General features: G+C 35.0%; 2 protein-coding genes across 2 annotated transcripts; one reads left to right on the top strand and one right to left on the bottom strand.

The window, feature by feature from the left end:
* Nucleotides 1–1640, bottom strand: LOC133791361 (GPN-loop GTPase QQT2-like). Its single transcript, XM_062229291.1, has 3 exons — nucleotides 1539–1640; nucleotides 1152–1280; nucleotides 1–887 (listed from the first exon to the last, which is right to left on the bottom strand). Exons 1-3 carry the CDS (start codon nucleotides 1638–1640, stop codon nucleotides 123–125), a joined length of 996 nt encoding a protein of 331 aa, XP_062085275.1. The 3' UTR covers nucleotides 1–122.
* A 1934-nt stretch (nucleotides 1641–3574) lies between these two features.
* Nucleotides 3575–7552, top strand: LOC133791360 (uncharacterized). Its single transcript, XM_062229290.1, has 5 exons — nucleotides 3575–4535; nucleotides 4594–6079; nucleotides 6154–6253; nucleotides 6342–6976; nucleotides 7195–7552. The coding sequence occupies exons 1-5, from the start codon at nucleotides 3575–3577 to the stop codon at nucleotides 7550–7552; spliced, it is 3540 nt and encodes a 1179-aa protein (XP_062085274.1).
* The last annotated feature ends 11006 nt before the right edge of the window (nucleotides 7553–18558 follow it).

Here is an 18558-nt window from a genome sequence, read left to right as displayed (position 1 = left end):
CATTATCTTCTATAGCCTCAGATCTTTAAGTTAGTTCTATACACAGTTTTGTTCCAAACAAGTCTTATACATAGTTTTGCTCCAAACAAATCATACTACCCTTGAGGGTTGAAGCATCACCATTAAAATGAGAACCGAGAAACCTCTTCATCTTCATCCTCATCTATAGCATCCTCATCTTCAGAAAATAACTCAAAATCCTCATCTACTTCTTCATTTTCTTCATCCATCATGACTTTACTGGTCTCTTCTTTGTTTTTCAAACCAGTACTTAAAACCACAGTTTCACCGTTGGACTTCTCCATATCCTTCCTCAGTTTATCCATATTCTCCTTCCTCCGCTCTTCCTCCAACCGCTGCTTCTCTGAACATCTCTTGTCAAGATCAGCCTTATAAGTTTCCATATACTCTGCAGAACTTGCTTCTATTGCCTTAAAAAAGTCATCCATTCCAGCACCAGAAACCGCAGATACACCAACAGAACGTAAATTCTTATAAAACTCATCCAGTACAAGGGAGAGGCTCTGGGTTAAAGTTGAGGAGTAAGAGTCATCTGCATTTATTGCAGCTTGAAATGCTTCAAAATCTTCCATCCACTCTAAAGAAAATTGATGTTGAGCCACATCGATCTTGTTAAATGCGAGCACAAGAGGCAACCGTGTCTTGTAAAGTATACTACAAGCATAAAGCATATTGCTCATAAAAGTTACTGGGCTAGACGAGCGGGGTGTGTCAACTACATATGTGACCACAGTAGGAAATGTAGAAGCAAAAGCTTCGGTGATGATTGCACCAGAAGCAGACCAAGTGAATATCTCAATCTGACCAGGAGTGTCTACAAGTACATAATCAAGCTCATCTTCTCGTCTCTCAATAACTGAGACTACCTGAAATAGAAAAAACTATTAGGTGAACCAAACCCAATGTGACCAAAACATTCATCATAAGAGTTAAATCTCTTGGAGAATGAGTACATATACACTGCTGAAAGCAAAGAAAAAAATAAGTAAATATAAATGGTAAGCAATACGAGTAATAGAACTATAAGTAAATATAAAGTCACAAGCTCAACCATTCATGAAACGAGTCTAGTCCAGAGCGAAGTAAAATTTGAAAAAGTTTAGAGCAGAATTTTGACAAGTTTGCTTTACCTCATCAAACTTAGTAGCAAACAAGTTAAGTGAAGTAAGAATTCCACCATTGGGTCCAAGATTAAATTGCTTCATGACTTCCATGTAGCGAACGATATCTCTAATATCAATGTTTTCTTCAAGAATACTCTAGAATTTCTACACATGATACGTGAGAATAATATATAAAGTAGTAGAAATATTTAGTCATATATAAAGTAGTAGAAATATTTAGAAATATTTAGTCATATATACATATATATTTATATATATATATGTGCATGTATATTATCGTGTGATATAAATATAGTAGTGGTCACAATGTTCATTGCAAAGAAAGAAAGAAATAAATATGGCTAACTCAACTCCATGGTTCCTCACCTAGGCAGCTATGGTTTCACTTCTAACCACCATAACCACCATTCGGCCACCACAACCACCACCCTCACCATCATCGGCCTCCATCCGTGACCACTCAAAGTGGCACCTCCATACACGGCCAGCCACCATTCTCAATCTCTAACCACCACCAAACCATCTCAAATCTTAAGACCACATATATTAAACTATCCCAACCCCTTGATGTATGTTTTTAGTCCCCCAACACTAATTAAATCCATACAAAACAGCCCACAAATTCACTCACATGCTTAAGAACATAAATGAAAAATAATCGGTACCGTAAACTACGAAGGAAGTTCACGAATTTGTACCGACCTATTGTGGCTGGTTTCTTGTGGTTCCTTCTTCTCTCCACTTTAGTCCACAATGCTATGGACGCAACCAAACTATTCCACATGAATTTTGTACTCATAATCTAAGAGAAAAATCACCGCAAAATAGGTTCGGAATTACGTTTTTCCTTCAAGAATACTCTAGAATTTCTACACATGATATGTGAGAATAATATATAAAGTAGTAGAAATATTTAGTCATATATAAAGTAGTAGAAATATTTAGAAATATTTAGTCATATATACATATATATTTATATATATATATATGCATGTATATTATAGTGTGATATAAATATAGTAGTGGTCACAATGTTCATTGCAAAGAAAGAAAGAAATAAATATGGCTAACTCAACTCCATGGTTCCTCACCTAGGCAGCCATGGTTTCACTTCTAACCACCATAACCACCATTCGGCCACCACAACCACCACCCTCACCATCATCGGCCTCCATTTGTGATCACTCAAAGTGGCACCTCCATACACGGCCAGCCACCATTCTCAATCTCTAACCACCACCAAACCATCTCAAATCTTAAGACCACATATATTAAACTATCCCAACCCCTTGATGTATGTTTTTAGTCCCCCAACACTAATTAAATCCATACAAAACAGCCCACAAATTCACTCACATGCTTAAGAACATAAATGAAAAATAATCGGTACCGTAAACTACGAAGGAAGTTCACGAATTTGTACCGACCTATTGTGGCTGGTTTCTTGTGGTTCCTTCTTCTCTCCACTTTAGTCCACAATGCTATGGACGCAACCAAACCATTCCACATGAATTTCGTACTCATAATCTAAGAGAAAAATCACCGCAAAATAGGTTCGGAATTACGTTTTTCCTTCAAGAATACTCTAGAATTTCTACACATGATACGTGAGAATAATATATAATATTTTTATTATGTTTATTATTTTAAAAATGGCCTACATTATATTGGTAGTAGAAATATTTGATCATATTTTTTTTTATTTATCAACTAAATTATTTTGCTATAATTTGGTAGGAAAATATGATTAATTGCTACCAATTATATTTGGTAGCTAAAACTCTATTTTCTTATAGTGACACTAATACAAAACATGTTCATTCTTGACTTTCTTTTTCTATATAATAGATTATATATATATAATTTGACGATGCTTAACTAATGTATAATTAATTTTAATGTTCCTGCAGGCTCCTGTTAATTATTTTTCTTGGTTATTGTTAATTGCCAGAGGTAAGTATGTTATCTTATTAGAGGAGTTTGAATATCTTAAATATTCATCCATAGTGAAGTAGGTTCTAAGATAAAATTTGTGTGCTGCGGTGACAATGGAATGTTGAGAACTTGTGTGTTTTAGTGAAGTAGGTTCTGGGAAATTTATTTGTGTGCTGTGGAGATATAAGGAAGAAACTTATTGTGTGTTGTTTGAATTGTTTGATTTTTTGTAGAAATATGGTTAGGTCACTATTATAAGGGAAATGTTGCCCGAATTCATCTAGAATTATGTTTTATTTTCTTATATTTAAATTATATTGTGCTTGCATATTTCTTCTTTGATTGGTATAGGGAAGCTCTGTCAAAATTTATGTTAAAAAGATAGTATATTAATAGGAATATGACAACGCTAAAATTTTTTTATGGAAATTTTCTACATGCAGGAGGATTTTAGTCCAATTTTAGGGAAACCTCTGTCGAAATTTTTCTAGGAAATGGACAAGAGTTGGATAACAAATGATAGACTTTCAAAAGAGTATGAAGAGGGAGTTGACAACTTTATTAAGTTTGCCTTAGAATATACAACGGATCCTTCAAGAGTTCATTGTCCATGTAGAAAATGTTCAAATTTGAAAAAATTAGACATAATGGAGATAAAGAGCCATCTATACTTTAACGGAATGGACCAAACATATGTCAAGTGGATTTGGCATGGGGAAGAAGATGACTCTAACAATAATGTTCCCAATGAAAGAAAGCAATTTGATCAAGTATTTGATGACCCTATAGAGATGGTGAGAGATGCAGATGAACGTTTTGTTGATAAGCCTGAAGAATTTTTGAAATTCTTAGAAGATGCAGAGAAACCAATATACTCTGGGGCACCTTTGTCAAAATTAGTTGTTTTAGTAAAACTATACAACTTGAAAGCTGGTAGTAGTTGGAGTGACACAAGTTTCACAAAGTTATTAACTTTATTAAAAGAAATTTTACCAAAAGACAATGAGTTGCCTTCCTCGATTTATGAAGCGAAAAAAACATTGTGCACATTAGGAATGGAGTATAGCAAGATTCACGCTTGTCCAAATGATTGTGTTCTATATCGAAATCAATATGAGAGTGCAACTGAGTGCCCTGTATGTAAAACATCTAGATGGAAAAAAAATAAGAACAACAAAGAATGTAAGAAAGGGATTCCAACAAAAGTATTGTGGTATTTGCCACCAATACCTAGGTTTATACGTTTGTTTCGAAATCCCGAACATGCCGAAAGTCTGCGATGGCATGAGGATGGAAGGATCAAAGATGACAAATTGCGCCATCCAGCTGATTCCCCAGCTTGGAAAGAATTGGATGAACTATGGCCTCAAATAAGAAAGGATCCTAGAAATCTTCGACTTGGTCTTTCTGCTGATGGCATCAATCCATTTAGCAATATGAGCTCATCTTATAGTTGTTGGCCAGTGATTCTATGTATTTACAATCTTCCTCCTTGGTTGTGTATTGATATCAGGTCCCAAGCAGCCTGGAAATGATATAGATATCTATTTAGCACCTTTGATAGATGACTTGAAGGTGTTGTGGAACGGAATTGATTGTTATGATTCTTTTAAAAAAGAAAATTTTATACTTAGAGGTGTACTCTTATGGACAATCAATGAATTTCCTGCTTATGGTAATTTATCAGGATGTTTTGTGAAAGGATATAAAGGATGTCCGATATGCGGTGAAAAGACAAGCGCCACAAGATTAGAACATTGTAGGAAGATGTGTTATATGGGTCATAGAAGGTTTCTATCAGAAAAGCATTATTACCGGAAGCAAAAATTAGCATTTAATGGTGAGCAAGAGTTGCGAGAAGCGCCTATACCAATGACTGGAGAAGCTGTCTATGAAGAGATTCGTTTAATAAAAAATAAATTTGGTAAGCCTGTGGAAAAGGTCGATGAAAGTGTAGAGACAAAGGGGAAAAAGAAAGGCAAATGTAAAACAAACATCAAACGAAAGCGCAATAAGAAAGATCAACTAGCGGAAGATTCAAAGAATGCTACATGTTGGAAGAAGAAGTCAATTTTCTTTGAATTGGAATATTGGAGACATTTGTTAGTAAGACATAATCTCGACGTCATGCACATTGAGAAAAACATATGTGATAGTTTAATCGGAACCTTACTTAATATTCCTGGGAAAACTAAGGACAGTATCTCTGCTCGTAAGGACCTTGTGTTAATGTTGGAATCAAAAAAAGATTTGGCACCTGAAACAGGTGAAAGAAGAACTTATTTACCTCCTGCTTGTTACACCTTGAAGAAAGACGAGAAACGTAAACTTTGTGAAACTTTGGCAAATGTTAAGGTTCCAGATGGGTATTCATCAAATATTCGTAATTTAGTATCTTTGAAAGATTGTAGACTAATCGGTCTTAAATCTCATGATTGTCATGTATTGATGCAACAGTTACTTCCAATTGCTGTTCGGGGATCACTAGACCAACATGTTAGAAATGCTATAATACGAATGTGTTTGTTTTTTAATGCCATATGTTGTAAGGTTGTTGATGTATCTAAGTTGGACAAGATTGAAATAGAAATTGCGAAGACCTTGTGCTTATTTGAGCAATACTTTCCTCCATCTTTTTTTGATATCATGGTTCATTTGGCAGTGCATCTTGTTAGAGAAGTAAAACTATGTGGGCCTGTATGTTTTCGTTGGATGTATCCATTTGAAAGATTGATGAAAGTTTACAAAGGTTATGTTAGAAATCGAAATTGTCCAGAGGGTTGTATAGTTGAGGCTTACATAGCAGAAGAAGCGGTTGAATTTTGTACTGAGTATATTACTGATGCAGAAGTGATTGGTATTCCCAGAAAGACAATGAGTGAAGATGTTATTGGAAGAGGCATCAACAATGGAAGGCTTACCTTAATAAAAAAAGAAGACTGGGATGTTGCTCATCGAAATGTTCTAGAGAATACAATTGAAGTTCAAGCTTACATAGAGTAAGTATTAATATTATGTGAAATGATATCTAAGCAATGATTTATTGTCCTAATAACAATATTCTTAATTTCAGAGAACACTTGGAATATCTTCATCGTGAGAATCGAAATAAATCAAGAAAGTGGATTCAAGATTACCACCATCGGACTTTTCATCAATGGTTTCGTGATAGGGTATCCTATTCTAATTCCTTCATTATAAGTATACTTAGTTTTTAAAAATAACTATATCAAAATCTATAATTTATTTTACATTATGCAGATTCAATCTGAATTGAGTATGGAGTTTCACAAAGTATCTGAAACCTTAAGATGGATTTCATTAGGTCCGACTAATATGGCAATTAAACATGATGGATTTGTCGTGAATGGATATAGATTTAGTACAAAAGCTCGTGATGATGTTAGAGTGACACAAAATAGTGGTGTATGTATTGTTGCAAAAACTCTTCAATTTGCTTCAGCTCGTGATAAGAAACCATTTTATGGAGATATGAAATTTTATGGAGTAATTGAAGAAATATGGGAGCTTGATTATCGTGATTTTAGGATGGCAATGTTCAAATGCAATTGGGTAGAAGACAAGTATGTTATATCAGATGAGTTAGGATGTACTTTAGTGGATCTCAATAAAATAGGCCATAAAGAAGAATCATTTATATTAGCAAGTCAAGCAAAACAAGTATTCTATATTCAAGATCCATCAGATTCAAGATGGTCAATTGTACTTGCATCACAACCAAAATTCATAGGTGATGATGATGATGATGATTATGAGATTGGCGAACTTCAAACTTTTGAGAAAGAAATTGGAGATATCAATGAATTTGAGGGAATCGAATCAATAGTTGGACCATATGTTCGAAGAGATTGTGATGGAATTTGGATTGTAAGTTTGTATTTAAAATATATTTTATTTTATTGTTGGCACACTTGGTGCGTAATTGAGACTAAAAGCCTCAATGAGATCCTAGGTTCGAACCTTTGAACCTGGGTCTCACCCTAATTCCCAACCCCCATAACCACTAGACCAAACATAGTGGCTTTGTATTTTAAATATTCTTATCATTTGTTTATTTTGTTTACTGATCTTTATACTTGTTTTTTCTTAATAGGATCATGGACCATCCTGAAGAGCATCCCGAAGAGGTACTTGAAGATAATGCAGACGAAGGTATCGATGTAGAAGAGGCTGGTAATGAAGACCCTACAACAAAGAAGAAGAAAAGTAGGCAGACTAAGGGGATAGTGCGATTGGCAAAAATAATTGCTGACAAAATCAAAGGAATAAAGATAAATTTAAGGTTTAACAAGAGAGGGCAATCAATTGGAACTCCGGAGAGAGCGTTACAATGCTATTTGGGGATGCAAGCAAAGTCAATGGTGTCAATTACATATGATAATTGGCATGATGTTCCTGCTGCAACTTTGGAGAATGTTTGGAAAGATGTAAATGTAAGGTTCATAGACTGAAGGTAATCTTTTAAACTTGTATATTATTATTTACACTAACTTGTATTGTTAAACTTTGTAGCTAGCTTTTCATCTTAACGAGGGAATGAGAAAGGAAGTGTTAAGTTCAGTAGGCATCAAGTGGAGGGCATTCAAAACATTTTTGACCAGAAGATTTGTAGCTCCTTACCTTAACAACCAAAATTTATTGGAAGCAAATCCCACTGCATTTGATGTGCCTCCAAAAAGATATAACATTCCTGAGGAGGAATGGAAAAACTTCGTCACCAAAAGAAAAAGTAAAGAATTTCAAGTAAGTGTACAATACCAAGTTTCAATTTTTTTTATTCATATATTAATTTATTGAAAAGTTAAATTATTCCAATTGAATTAGGAATTTAGTAAAAAACAAAAAGAGAGGCGTGCTGCTTTGGAGTATCCTCATCGTTCATCACGGCGCAGTTATAAAGAAATAGAAATTGACCTTGTAAGTGAGTTTTTAATATTGATTTTAATTTTTGTAATGGTTTAATAAATAACTAATTGAGTTTTATTTTGTTGTAGCAAACTAAATTAGGCACAGATGAGCCAATAGATCGATCTATACTTTGGAAGGAGGCAAGGAAAGATGCATCAGGAAATTATGTAAATGAGTGTGACAAGCTTATAGGAGATGCCATTGTATGTTGTAAACTAACTTGGATTTTTTTTTATCCTTCATTATATTTCATTACTAAATTTATGAAATTAAATATTGCAGGATGACCTTCTAGATAAGAGAAATGAGGGAACACTTGTAGAAGTTGGGACAAACGATATATTGACACAAGTGTTAGGAAAAAAGGAGCACCCTGGTAGAGTAAGAGGCCAAAGTCGTGGCGTTACACAAAGAGACTACTTTTTGAAGCCAGCAGGAGGTTTTAGTGGACTTCAACATTATCAATTTCAATTTCAACAACACCAAACTCAAAAATACTTAGATGACTTTAAAAAGTTAGAGCAATCCTTTGAGCAAAGACTACGTAGTCAAGCTGAACAATTTGAAGTAGAACGAAGATGAGAAAGAGAAGAACGAGAACGAGAAAGAGAAGAACGAGAACAAGAACAAGAACGAGAGTTGTTTTTGACAAAGTTTACAGAATTAGCAAACCAAATTTCATCATTAAAAGGAAGTGAAGTGAGTTTGCCTACGATAGTTTCACCAACAAGTGTGACCCCTACGCCAATGGAGGTGGTAAATGAGTCTTTGGTTTCTTCAAAGGTATTTTATTCTTCACCTATTCATATTATTATTGAAGAAAATATATATTATAACATAAATATTATTTTGTCCTCATCTTGAACTTGTAGGTTAATCAGAAGTCTAGATTATTGGCAGAAAATGGTGATACTGTTGCTATTGGACGAATAATGGCAACGAGCGGAAAAATTCATTGTGTTGACTTAAGAAAGGGTAACTATCGTGTGCAAGTGGATGAGTGTTGCAATGAAGATGCTAAACTTATGTTTCCTATTGGGGATGAGATTTCTTTAGTACATCAAGCTGTTGGCCACTATGTTGAGTGGCCATCTCATATGATCATTCCTTACGATTCAGATTTGGTAAGATATTGAGAAACAACTATATTTAGTGATTAAATTATTTTTCATGACTAACATGTGTTACTTTCATGTTGAAGCTACCTCAGAAGTCAAAGAAGCAAAAAATGAATAGTTCACCAATACCTAATGCCCCAATGACACAAGAGAAGTCTCATCCTTCCCAAAGACTTCCTAGTCAAAATGAAGTAGTGTCAAGCAAAGCTAGTGCCCCAATACTCTTCAAGATTCCTAGTGGGGTTCCTCAATTTATCAAGTGTCTATTAACTACCGTGAAGTATGTGGAGCCAAGTTTCATGGTCAAAGTTCCAATGGATTTCGAGATATTAGGCCATGAAAATGATTTATACATCTCACAAGAAGATATAGTCCACGTTGGCTTAATGGAAGAGATTGGAGCATCATGTGTATCGTTATATATCAGGTATCAAATATTTTTAAAATAATCATAAGTTTTTAGATGACGTATTTTATAAATTTAACAAAGATAAATATTTTTTTTTATGTATAATTTTATACTTCCAATTAGTGAAAAAAGAGATTAGTCACTTTTTTTGTTTTGTTGAGCCAATTTGGTTATCAAATGTTGGATCCACTGAAGAAGAACGAGTTGAATGGGTATCAAAGCGTATAATTGATTCAAATCCGGGTCAGATGTGGTTGTTGCCATATCATAGGGGGTAAGTTTTTTACTTTTAGTATTTTGTTAGTGAATATATATAATATTAATAATGATTTGTTTTTGTGTTTTTGTTAGAAAGCATTGGATGCTTATAATAATTGATTTTGATCACCAATTGTGCTATTTCCTGGATTCTCTTCACAATTTTCCACCAGATGAAATCAAATCACTCATTTCTCGGTAAAAATCTAACCAATTAACTACATACTCTTAAATTCATTTAAAAATTAACGACATCTAAATGTTTATGTTTTTACTGCTTAGTGTCTTTCAACATTTACGCACAAATAATGCGAAAACTAAGGGTGTCGCGTGGAGAACTGTTAAGTGTCGTCGTCAACCATTACAATCAGTACAATGTGGATTCTATGTTATGAGGATGATGAAAGATTTCGTGACAAATGAGTTTTCAATGCGATGAATAACTAGTAACGTAAGTGAAAATATTCATTATTAAAGTTCTAGCTTTACCTTAATATTAAGTATATTAATTCAACTCATGCAATGAATGTTGTTTTAGTGTGGCAGGAAGAACTCTTACACAAAGGATGAGATCAATGAAGTACGTGAAGAATGGGCACAATGCGTCATGGATTTGATGAGTACTACATAGGTCCACTCACTTTTGTTAACTTAGACTTTTAATGAGATATACTTACAATGTCAACCTAGACTTTCTTGAAGATATACACACTTTTGTTGTCTAAGTTTACAATGCTTATATGAGTCATTTTGTAATTAACTTAAGACTCGTTATTTTGGATACTTACTTCAAATTCTAGTATTTTATATCACTGTAATATTTATTTTGTTTTGTTCAGTTTGTTTGTATAAAAAGCATTATTTTTTTGGGCATAATGCACTTTTTAATAAAAAAACACCATAAATCGGTTCTAGTAAAACTAACAATAGATGTCTACACCATAAGTCGGTTATGACCCAACTTATCATGTTTTACACCAGAGGTCGGTGTGCAACTGACCTACCATGGTGTACACCAGAGGTCAGTTGGCGCCAAATCGACCTCTGGTGTAAGACATGGTAGGTCGGTTTGCAACCGACCTACCATGTCTTACACCAGAGGTCGGTGTGCAACCGACTTACCATGTCTTACACCAGATGTCAGTTTGCAACCGACCTATCATGTCTTACACCAGAGGTCGGTGTGCAACCGACCTACCATGTCTTACACCAGAGGTCGGTTTGGCGCCAACCGACCTACCATGTTTTTACATCATAAGTCACTGCATGGGAAGTCAGTTCCCAACCGACTTATGAACATTCAGAAGTCGGTTTTTAACCGACTTATCATGTAATTTTTGTAGTAGTGATATGCTATGTGGTAAATTATAATTGATAATTGTTTGCATTTTTTTATTTGTATAGGACTGATAGATAAGTTTCTTACCCCAACTTCCACCCAAATAGGTGAAGTGCTTGATAACACAAACACTACCCCAAACACCACCACAAACACTACTCTTATTGAGCTTAAGTCACCCAAAAAAGAAGGCAATGATGAACCAACCAAATCTAGGAAAAAGCCAACTAGGAACTCTACTGTTTGGGATCACTTTACAAAAGTGAAGGACGGGAATCCTAAAAACCCTAGATGCACTTGTAATTATTGTGGGAAAGATTTTGTTTGTGATAGTAGGAGAGTTGGGACAAGTAGTTTGTGGGTCTATTTGAACAACCAATGCAAGAAGTATCCATATAAAGTAGTTGATAAAAAACTGAAATTACTTTCATTTCAAAGTGTTAATGATGAAGAGGGAAATTTGTTGGCTGTGATATTTAATAAGGAGAGATGTCGAAAAACCTTAGCTCGGTTTGTGCTGAAGGATGAGTAAGTCTTTAATGTTGTAGAAGGTAAAGGTTTTAGGGAGTTTGTTCAGGAGTTGCAACCCAAGTTTCTTGTCCCTAGTAGAATGACTGTTACTAGGGATATATACCAGTTGTTTTGTGATGAGAGGGTTTAGTTGAAGAAGGAATTAACCAAGGTTGGGCAAATATTATGTTTAACAACTGATTGTTGGACATCTTCCACCCAAATGGCTTATATGTGTCTTACTGCACACTATGTTGATAGTGATTGGAATTTGCAAAAAAGAAATATAATTTTTTGTCAAATTTCTAATTACAAAGGTGAAACTATTGGTAAGGTGATAGAAGCTTGTTTGCTTGGTTGGGGAGTAGAAAAGATCTTTGTTGTGACTATTGATAATGTATCAGCTAATGATGTAGCTATTGGTTATGTGAAGAGGAGGGTTAATGCATGGAATGGGTCTGTTCTTGATGGTGAGTTTATGCATTTGAGGTGTGGTGCTCACATAATAAATCTAATTGTGAATGAGGGGTTGAAAGAGATGCATGATTCAATTGCTGACATTCGCAATTGTGTGAGTTATATTCGGTCATCTTCGCAAGATTGCAAAAATTTAAAGCTTGTGTGGAAAAGGAAATAATTGATTACAAGGGGTGGCTAGTTTTAGATGTCCCTACAAGATAGAATTCCACTTTTATGGTGTTAAATGTGGCTCTTAAATTTGAAAAAGCTTTTGCAAGGTATGAGGAGGAAGATGATAATTTTTTAAGTTTCATCATGGAAAATGAAAATGGGAAGAAAAGGGTTGGACCACCTAGTTCTAGTGATTGGGAGAGTGCTATGATTTTTGTTAAATTTCTTTCCACTTTTTATGAAGTTACTCTAAAATTTAGTGGCACCTTGCATGTAACTTCCAACAACTTCTACCATGAGATTTGTGAGATTCACACTCAATTGAGTGATTTGGTTGCTAGTAATGATCATTTGTTATCGACCATGGCTGCTAGTATGAAAAAGAAATATGACAAATATTGGGGAAATTCATAGAGCATCAATCCTTTGTTGTTTTTGGCTGTTGTGCTTGATCCAAGGTATAAGTTGAAGTATTGTTTTGAGACTGTTTATGATGCTGAAACCGTTGCTAAGATTGTTATCAAGGTGGAACAAATCCTTCAACGGTTGTACAGTTGTTATAATGTTGAGGGTGGGAGTGATGGTGATTAGGTTAGTTGATGATTTATTTATTTTTATTGATTTTAATATGTTATTGTTTGTTGAGTTGTTGTTTGTATTTCTTTTTTAGGTTAGCAAAAGTGACTCATCACCAAAGAGTGATGGCAAAGAAACTCATAGGAGGAGATTGTTGGAAAATTATTTGCAACAACAACAAATGTTTCTGACTGAGAAAATGAATGATGTTGACAGATACTTGGCTAAAGAACCAGTCAATCCAATGACTTTCTCATTTGATATCCTACTTTGGTGGAAGGATATGTAATGCCCCGACTATTTCTAAGACCTCGGACCATTAAAAACTACTAAGACATAGCTACTAATTTGAATACAGACATAAGAAATAACATAACTTTATTTAAAACCCGAAATATTGTACGAATCACAAAAAATGGTATGAAATATAAAATATGGTATGGGATCCCATTGTTATAAATCATAAACTTTAAATTAATTGTTTAAAACAAGTGTCGAAATACATAAGAACATAATTTAAAAGACTTTAAGCAACGTCATCCCCGATCTTCCAGCAGTCTATTCAGTTCATTCATCCTCAACACACATGCCAAGCTGCCACGAATCCTTCCCACCTTCCATGTTCATTTTCCTACATCATTATAAAAATAAAGGAATGAGCCTAATGCCTAGCAAGGAAAATCTACTAAAAACATATATGCCATAAATCATAAAACATAAGACTATATCATAAAGCATATACTATGACTATAAAAATGTATATCATATAGAACTACAATATTAATGGTCATTAACTCATTAACATGGTATGTGATAAAACCATCTAGGTCCTCTGTCCACTAATCGAGGTAGATTAGATCACAACTATAGTATATGATAACCCATCTAGGTCCTCTGTCTACTAATAGAGGTAGCGTAAATCATAACTCTAAACCATGAAAATGATAAAAAATTCTTGGGGTTTTGTAATGCCCCAAATTTCCCAATAAGGTTTAGGACCTTGATTAGGAGGCTGGGATGGCCATAATTGATTTATTATGTTATTAAATGATTATGCATGTTTAGGTGTATTAAATATGCATGTGAACCTATTTCTGATTAATTGGGTGATTTTCATATTTTGGCAATTTTGGGCATTATGTGATATATGTGTAGTGCTTTATTATTATTTGGTTAGACTAGTGTTACTCAGCACGAGACAATCCTAGGAGGTAAGCTAGTGGAATAGTCACAACGAGATTTATTTTTGACTCGAAGCGAGTCAAGGGGTATTTAGCACATTACCGGGTTATTGGGTAATGGGAATAAATATTTGATGACAAATTGGGAGTTAGTAAGATCAGGGGGAAATTTTGGAAGTTTTGATTATTTTGCCCACGGGGACGTTTTCAGGACCCCGAGCGTTAGGATTTGTTTGAGGCTACTTAAGCTTGAAGTAATTAGTTAAGAAATAAAAAGAACGTTCTCTCTCCTTCAAAGTTCCATTTTCGTCTCCCGGTCGCATTTTCGAAGGAAACTTGAGTTCTAGGACTCGGATTCAAGCAAGGATCGAGACATAGTGATCCTAGGGAAAATTAGAAGCTTATTAGCCAGAGGATTTAGTTGGGAACAACTTAATTGGAGGTAATTCAAGTTTTAAGTTCTAAGTTTTTGAAGTTTTTAAACTTGAATTGGACTTTGTGTTTTGATGAGTTTTTGATTGATTTGAGACTTGGGTTTTGTTGGTTTTGGATCAAAGAGATGTTTGGGAACTTTGATTTTTGGATTTGGAGATGTTGGAAGGATTTAAAATGGTAAAATCGAGGTTTTGGCTGGGTTTCGAGGTGGGGCCGCAGCCCGAGCTTGTTGCAGGTGGGTGGAGGTTGCTAAAAAGCCTGAGGGACACAGCACTTGTCAGGGGGGCCACGACGCTTGAGGCCATTTGTGGCCAAATCGATGTTTTGATTATGGGAACTCAAATCTTAGGCCTCGGGATCATTCCTACTACCCAGTTTAGTAGGATTCGACGTCTCGGAGGCTAGGTCTTGGTCCGGGAACCATTTATTTCTCATTTTGATGGGGTTTTATATTATGGTTGTGATTAGGTTATCACTAGGGGCTTGGAATCAAGATCGTGCTTGTGGCTCATTTATTGGTAACCTGTGTTTGGACCAAAGGTAAGAAAACTGCACCCCATATGTGACATGCATGGTTATTATTGAGGCATGTCGAGTGTTTAAATGTGATGCATGAGAAACAGTGATTAGAGCATGCCATGAATGTTGAATATGAGATTGATCAGAGCTTGAGTCTCTGTGTTTGCGCATGATCATAATTATGCTAGCAACTGTTAAGTAAGCATGTTGAATGTCCTGCATTTGAATATTTGACATATGATATATGCCTGGTAGCATTGCTTACTTGTGTGTGGCACTGACTAACTAGTCAGAATTGGCAATGGTGTCAGTATTAACTGTGAAGTTGTGACCTACTTGTCAAGTTCAGCAGTAGTACTGAGCACTGGTCACCTAGTATTGACTAAAAAGTCAAGAACAGACTTAGCGTGTTTAACGCAAGCCGATAAAGATTAGATCTAATCGACATCTGCATTGAATGACTCAAATGAGCATTAATGCCGGAACGACCTCAAGTTCGATGAAAATTAAAAGTGCTTGTCTAGCCAAAGGCTAGTCATTTAGAGCCAAGGTCAGCGAGCCCCAGTGACTGTTTAGTCACATGGCTATGGGTGTCGAGCCCCGTAGTGACTACCCATCAGTCACTCATCTGTTTAAGCTAGTGACTTACCCATCAGTCACTCATCTGATAGAGCCATTGCTAGAGAGCCCCAGTGACTGTTTAGTCACATGGCTATGGGTGTTGAGCCCGAGTGACTTACCTAGCAATCACTCATTTGATTGGAGCCAGGGCCAGAAGGTCCAAGTGACTGTTTAGTCACATGTCTGTGGGTGCCAAGCCCTGTAGTGACTTGCTCGTTAGTCACTCATTATGGTTTAACAGAACCTCAAAGTGATATTCACTCATCTATTCATGGCTATAAGCTCTGTATGATTATAATGATCATCATTTGCATGGCTGTGGGTGCTGAGCCCCGTGGTGACTTGCTTGTCAGTCACTCATTATGGTTAATGGAACCACCAGTGTTAAATCACTCATATGATTAGGATTGACTTGATAGTCATCCATTCAGGAGGGCAGGGTTTCTTATCCTAGATTCCCCAGCATTGTCTGAACTTGTTTGCATGCTTGAATAGGCTATAAACTTCTGGGCATGCACATTATGATTTGATGACATGTTATGACTGTTCATGAGCATATTGAGTTTTCTTGCTGGGCTTCGACTCTCGGGTGCTATGTGGTGCAAGTAAAGGCAAAAGAAAGTTGGACAATCCTTGAGCTGGAGAGCTTAGGTGACGATGTGTACATATGCGGCTGCTCGACCACCATGGCCGAGGGTTGAAAGAGGAACTAGGGTTAAACCCTGTTTTGCCGCTTAGAACGGTTAGTTGTAAATATTTTCTTGTAATAGACCTTTAAATTATATTTTTGGGATCCCAATGTATACAGTAAACGTTCTAATGAAACGTTATGTCTTAACCAAAATTTGTAATCCCTAAACCGCTAATCATACTTAGTTACACGATTATGGCCAAATGACTCGATTAGTGAGTTTAGCACTGTTTAAAATGCGCACCGTAACGGTCCCTGGAGTTTAGGGCGTTACAGGTTTGCTATCTAAGCCACTATAATCCCCAAGTGACTACAAAGCATATTTATACATATATACATAGCATATATCATAGCATAAAACATATCATAACATAAACATATAAACGCATATAATCTAACCTATTTTCCTTACCAAAAACATGAATATGGAGACAAGAACGGGATTTAGAACACTCCAAAAACCAACAGTAAGAATTGCGAGTTTCTAAAGAAAAAGAGATGAAGAAGAGAACTAAACCATCAAAGTGGAAACTTACCGAAAACCTTAAGTTTCAAAGAACTTAAACACCTAACCAAAAATCATAAACAAGAGTTAGGATCTGAAAGAAAACAAAGAAAACTAAAGAATCATGAAGAATTGAACTTAAGGATAGAAATACCTTGATGAACTATGACTTTGATCTACACCTCGACCGAAATAACACTATATCTTACTTCCCAAGTGTTTAGAAAAGCTTATATTGGAAAAGCTTTTATCCCAAAACCCAAGTGTTTCTCTCTATGGTAACCTTAGCAGCTTGGAGGCTCTGAACAATGCTTGAATGATGAGTGAAATGGCTGAGTACTAGGTCCTATTTATAGAGTTCAAGGAGTGAAACTAACCCCTTTTAGAATGAATAAATAAATGAATATAAAATGAAAAAGATTTGAATTTTCGTTCAACAGATGCCCAGAACTCGGTCAAAGACGTTCAAGAGCAAGTCCAAGTGGTTAAGACTGTTTTTAAATTTAAATCCTCAAGTATTCAAAATGTGTGATAGGGGCGATATATCGCCTACCCTGGGCGATATATCGCCTAGACCTATATCTCGAGCCCTCGTGCTTCGTTTGTGCGAAGTCGACGTGTTTTCTGTATCTCCTGTATGCAATATATCAGCATACGTTGATATATCAAACACGTATTTGCACTCTTTCAACATATTTTGAATTGATTAAACAACTTTGACTGAGTAAAAATGTGATCCTAACAGCTGCTGGAAGCTTTTAGAGCTTCTAGATCTTTCTTTTAATTAAACTATTCATCAAAAATACTTAAATCCTTAATAAACATAATTGTGACAAGTGTCACATTCTTAATAATTCTATCTAAACCTTAGGTTATATAATAAACAATATTTCTAGGACCAGAAATATTAATCAAATCTTATGTTATAATTAATATTTCTAAACTATAGGTTAAACTTATAAAATCCTTAATTGTTGCTATGAGTTTCCAACTAAGTCCCGACTTGCACCAATCCATGAAAACAAACATACTACAAACTATCACTAGCTACTACTACTACTATCTAGCCAAGTAAAATGTCGAGACATTACAGGATAATTCTAATAGGTATAAGATTTTATCTATGATTGCTAAAGATGTTCTTGCTATTCATGTGTCTACTGTGACTTCTGAATCTGCGTTTGGTACTAGTGGACATATTTTGGACTTATTTAGGAGTTCTTTAAGTCCAAAAATGGTGGAGGCACTAGTATGCACTCAAAGTTGGTTGAAGGAGAGTCATGAAGGGATTCAATCAATGGAGTATTTGGATGAAATACAATCTTATGTGTTTCTTGAAGAAGGTAAATAAACTAAATAAAATGATTTGATAATGGTGTTCTTTGTTTTGTGCTTATTTATTTTTCAATAAATTATTTAACTTATGTTTTTTAATGGTAGAAGACAACAAACCCAAGGCCAACATCAAAGGAGAAGACCAAGACTGTTATTGTTGATTGATGAATTCAATTTTTTTTTTTTTGATTGAACTTTTTTTAATATATTCACTATCTAGTTGGTCTAATTTGTATTATGGAAGAGTCTATTCATCTTTTACTGTCATGGATGATTGTTATAACTTTATGACTTATGTTTGGATGATTGTAATATTTTGGGTGGTTAGAATTTAACCACCAAGACTTTATTTTCTTGTTTTTATGTTTTAATTTGATCATCTTTTTTCAAAATTCTGATAAAAATTATTGATTTTGAAAATT

The sequence above is a fragment of the Humulus lupulus genome, chromosome 7, assembly GCF_963169125.1.
Source record: "Humulus lupulus chromosome 7, drHumLupu1.1, whole genome shotgun sequence".
Classification (NCBI taxonomy): domain Eukaryota; kingdom Viridiplantae; phylum Streptophyta; class Magnoliopsida; order Rosales; family Cannabaceae; genus Humulus; species Humulus lupulus.
This window is presented reverse-complemented; position numbering and strand designations above follow the sequence as displayed.

Coding starts and splice junctions, on each gene's coding strand:
- LOC133791361 (XM_062229291.1), bottom strand. CDS start 1,640: ATGGTGGCTGGCCGTGTATGGAGGTGCCACTTTGAGTGGTCACGGATG. Junction 1,281..1,538: donor GCCGAATGGTGGTTATGGTG/GTTAGAAGTGAA, acceptor TAGAAATTCTAG/AGTATTCTTGAAGAAAACAT. Junction 888..1,151: donor TTGCTACTAAGTTTGATGAG/GTAAAGCAAACT, acceptor TTTCTATTTCAG/GTAGTCTCAGTTATTGAGAG.
- LOC133791360 (XM_062229290.1), top strand. CDS start 3,575: ATGGACAAGAGTTGGATAACAAATGATAGACTTTCAAAAGAGTATGAA. Junction 6,080..6,153: donor GAAGTTCAAGCTTACATAGA/GTAAGTATTAAT, acceptor TCTTAATTTCAG/AGAACACTTGGAATATCTTC. Junction 6,977..7,194: donor GGAATTTGGATTGTAAGTTT/GTATTTAAAATA, acceptor TTTTCTTAATAG/GATCATGGACCATCCTGAAG.